At 37.0% G+C, this 4832-nt stretch overlaps 1 protein-coding gene across 1 annotated transcript in view; it reads left to right on the top strand.

Moving 5' to 3' along the window:
- GPM6B (glycoprotein M6B) overlaps positions 1-4128 on the top strand; it is a gene marked incomplete at its 5' end in the record, with an annotated part of 8611 nt that extends 4483 nt beyond the window's left edge. The window contains one exon of the mRNA XM_010851718.1: positions 1993-4128. Within this exon, the coding sequence (XP_010850020.1) occupies positions 1993-2217 (225 nt within the window). The remainder of the gene's footprint in view (positions 1-1992) is intronic.
- Positions 4129-4832: the final 704 nt, after the last annotated feature.

Genomic DNA, 4832 nt, shown 5'->3' with positions numbered 1-4832 from the left:
CTGCATTCTGTGCATCTGCATGGCCGTCAGTGCTGACCTGAGATTAGGGGAAATTTTAGCACAAGGACAATTCACAAATACGGAAGATACCACCACACAGGTGTGCATCTGTGTGTATCCACATGGACCGAAAACTTGGGAGGGCTTGGCTTGTGGTGTCCAGAGTTCTAAGGTGGGTAGAGTGAGGGGGAACCTCAAGTGCTGAGAAATGAGGAAGTGAGTACTTCAGAGTTTGTCCTATCTTTGATGTCATCCCTCCCCACGTGGAGGCAACCCTCTGTTCCCTCAGGGTGGGGACCTGTTCTCTGGGCTGATGACTTATATTGTATACGTGAGACTCCAGAAACTTGAGTGTGCGAGATATAATGGGCTTACAAATGGCAAAAAAGAAACACCCTAGGCTCTGAGCTGGCTCCCATCCCCGGCCGAGTTTAGAAGTATCAGGGCAGCAGCCCACACTGCCTGTATCTTACTGTCCTGTTCTGTTCTCTTCCACCAGCTGATCTACATGATGGCTACCACATATAACTATGCGGTTTTGAAGTTTAAGAGTCGGGAAGATTGCTGCACTAAATTCTAAGTTGCATAAGGCCAATAAGGAGCTTTAGAGAGCTATATTCCGTAGCGTGAAGTATCACTGACCCCCAGACTAAAGCAGAGCCTAGGCTTCTGCAGTTTTGTTACAGTAATTTGTAAATCGCTTTAGTCAACTCATTTTGCATGGTAGACTACTCAAATGACTTACCGTACATGAACTCCAAAATGATGATGAGATCTGGCTATTTCCACATTGTGGAAAGGATTCAGTTATTTACTGACATTGGTGAGCAGCCACTGAAAAACAATGTCTTTGTTTTTTAACAAAGTTCTTTGAACTTAAACTCTGAGCAGTATCTCTAAGTGAAGTATTAAAACTGGAATACCTGTGTTTTCCATTATTTTTGCTTGCTTGATAACCCATTTCAGTCATGAACACAAGCGCTGAAGATGAATTGGAAGAGAACCGTTTTCATCTGGATTTGGTCTTCTCAGACTCTGTCTGGAAAATATTTTATAAGTATATTTAAAATCTGATTACAGTATTTTTAACGATTATAGGTCTCATTACCAAATAAATGCCCCTCAAATAAGCTGATGAAAATTTGAAGAAAAAGAGCTCACTTGTTATCTCTCAAGAAATGTTTATATGTAGTTTTATTTTTACACAACACTATCAGTCCTTTCAGAGCCCACAGAATGGATAACTTCACAGTGTTGGATTGGGGTGAGTAGTAACTGATTCCTCATAGCCACTTCTCAAACTGCATGTAAGATTCTAATGGGGAAAGTAATTGTGCTTGGATCTGAAAGTCTCCAATATGTTGAGAAGGAAATATAAGGAACTTGATATATAGATATTGCAGGAAAGATGAGGAAAATAAGTGGAAAAGAAGCATTTGCCACATCAAACTGTAAAGAATGATCATAACGATTTTGATGTTTTGTGAAATGAAATCACGGCAGTTATACATGAAAACTAGTTTCACTACTAAAAGTGTGTTAACACAGAGACTGCATGCTTTGCTGATAGTTCTTAATTTTGGTTTTGACATTGACTTAATTTTTCCATGGTAAATATGTAGTTTTATATTTACTCAAAATAAACACCATTCACACTTTCAGGCCTTTGGGGAAATTGATTTTTGTCCACAGATAGGAAAGATCTTTGCACAACACTCATTCTAAAATAACCACACAGCGTGTTTCTGAACTTTTGCCTTCGTTTTTAAAGTGACTCTTAAAATGGTAAAAAGCACCCTGTCGTATTTCATTTTTGCCTTTTCTTAACAGTAACTTGGGCCATTTTCTCTTGATTCATTATGTTTGTTTACTAACTTTTTTCACCCTTTTAATATGAAGCGTCCTAGCAGAGCTTGCACTCAGTCTCCGATGCCTCTGATAGCAGAATGAGTATTAATCCGGAATAACCCTCTCCATTTTTACAGCACAGAGCGTCTAATCTGCCTTCACAGCTCGCTTTGCCTTCTCACATGCTCACTAGCCATCATGCTCACCCTTCTTTTCCAGATCCACTTCCTCATGATACTGTCTTCTAACTGGGCTTACTTAAAGGATGCAAGCAAAATGCAGGCTTACCAGGATATCAAAGCAAAGGAAGAACAGGAACTGCAAGATATCCAGTCTCGGTCAAAAGAACAACTAAATTCTTACACATAAATGTTTGCCAGAGGGTCTCAGCCAACGAATTTACAGCTCTGACAAATCATCAGACAGCTGCTCTGCAGTACAGATGTGTACCCCACCAAACAAACTCATGTAGAAGTCCAAACACTTCACTGTCTGTCTCAAGCTGCTGGGATGTATTTCTAGGAAAACCTTCCAGTAGGTAACTCTTTTTCTTTACAACAGATATTGGAGGTTTCATGGGAGCCATTTTAAAAGGCAACACTTCAACAAAATGAATATTTATCCTTTTGAAATTTGTGGCATGTTCACAATCCTACCAAGACAGGCTGTGAGAACACGACACCCCTTGATAAGGACCATGCCATAACAGCATCAGGCGGTATGACCACACATTCACTTCTGCCATCTGTCCTCAAACACATCTAAATAGGAGCTAAAATGGAATTGATGTGACATTCCATTTCTGACAGCTGACATGTATGAAATTGTGGCTCAAAGATAAAGTGATTCTTAGAGTTGACCCTTGTAAGAAAAATATTAGCTGGTCTCCCCACCCCTCTTAAGTCCAGGACATACTAATTTCCTGGTCCAATCAGAAATTGTTTTTCTTTCCCTCAAGAATGCTAAAATGAGCCCACTATAATAATTCTGTATTACCTACCATGGATGAAGCTAGATGCAGACTGACAAGCTATCCAAAATCAATTTTGTAATAGATTTCTTTTAAATAAATGTCAGCTTTGCCTTAATGAGTATGTTTTCAATTTCTAAGAACTTACAATAGGTAACCCCAAATCCTTCAAAGAATTTTGTTCCACAAATGTTTTTCTTAATGAAGAAGTGTTACCTTATTAAAATGACCACCACTCAAAACCATTTTTATGTGGTCTAAATAGCAAGTTTACAGTTTCATACCAATTACCCAAAACCTAATTACCAACAGACCACAGACCTCCTACTTTTATAGACTTGAATACTGAATTAATTTCAATTAGGTTTGATATTTATTTCATGTTTTCTTATCTAAAGTTTCCTGGAATAAAGTTCAATATTCAGGAAAAGAAAAAAAAAAAAAAAACCCAAATGCTTGAGTTTAAGCCATCTTCAAAAGAAACTTGCCTTCTAAATCATTGTGTTTCAGAACATTAAGTGACTATAGGTATTGGGTATTAGTGATGGTAAACTTTGTGTTGTTCTTTATGAAATGATACATATAACTGTTGGGTGCATCAGTGCTTTTAAAGGGGGCTGCATAATATAATAGGGTTAACTATGTATATTCATGTTAAGAATTAACTTGTGGTTTGGCTGTTTCCTGGATTTTAAACATATCCACGTGCAGAAATGTGTTAAAATGAAAGGAAGCATACCTTTATCAGATGCTATTAAAATTGAACAGCAAGTATAATATTTCATTTGGATTCTCTTTGTTGGTGTTGTTGTTAATGCCTAAAAATGCCTATTTGGATCTTGACTATTTTTTCTTTTTCTAAATCGGGAGACGATCTCTTCTGTGTAGAACAGTTGTTCCAGAATAGCTTGGTGTTTTGTTTTCCTGTTGCATGACAGACCTAAATATTTTTTCCAGCAGTGGAGGTGCTGTTTGAGTCCAGTGTTCTAGAAGAGGCAGTGTCTAAAGCCTAATTTTACTTTTCTAATTCTGGTAGCTCTTACCAGGAATTTTTGAAAGTTTTGTTTAAGTAGTCTAATATTTTTTATGTAAAGAGCATTAAATTTTGCTATGTATAAATTTTTGTAACCTAACAGTGAATCAATATTTTCTATCAGTGCCAAGGGCTTCCTGTAGTTCTATTCAAGTGTTACAATAAATATTTGTAGATAATAGTCAATACCTGTGTATGCTTATTTTAAAGATCTATTTAGGTGGAAATAGCTGTGGCTGTATTAAGAGAAATGAAATAAAAATTATAGCTTCATTCACTTGCCTTTTTACCATACATATATACTCTCTCTCTGTCCTCGGTATGGTGTCATTTTTAAACAGTACGCATAATCAAGATTCTACATTTGTATGGGAATCAAGTTTCCAAGTGCTATGTGTTTCATTTCTGACAGACGCCTCTCTCAAAGCAAGAGCAATTTGAGAAAACACTGTAACCCACTGGGCGGTGTGTTACATCAATTGCCACTAACACTTAGGTATGAAGCTAGTCAGAAAAATGATATACTAATTTATGGGATTAATACAAAGCTTTCTGTTTGGAGACAGTGGGAACAGTGAGGAACCTTCATAAAAGTCCAAGTAACACTGGCTGTTTTACCAACCGAAGATACCACAGTCTATTCAACAACAGGGTCCCATTGTATAGAGCACAGGAAACTATAATCACTATTTTGTAATAAACTATAAAGGGAAGAAGAGTCTGAAAAAGTGTATATAAAAAACACATATATGTGTTTATATATACACACACACACGCATAACTGAATCACTTTTGTATACATCACTAACACAGCATTGTAAATCAACTATATTTCAATTTAAAAAACTAAGCCGCAGAGCTAGATTTCTTACTTAGGACTTCATTTTATAATCTCTTTCAACTACTTACCTGTTGACATGACTATACATGTGGACTGTCTATATCTGACCTTTCTGAGTAAGGACTGGCTTTTGGCACTAT

This window comes from Bison bison, unplaced genomic scaffold, assembly GCF_000754665.1.
Source record: "Bison bison bison isolate TAMUID 2011002044 unplaced genomic scaffold, Bison_UMD1.0 scf7180017851881, whole genome shotgun sequence".
Classification (NCBI taxonomy): domain Eukaryota; kingdom Metazoa; phylum Chordata; class Mammalia; order Artiodactyla; family Bovidae; genus Bison; species Bison bison.
The sequence above is the reverse complement of the archived record's forward strand: the minus strand, read 5'-3'. Positions and strand labels throughout refer to the sequence as shown.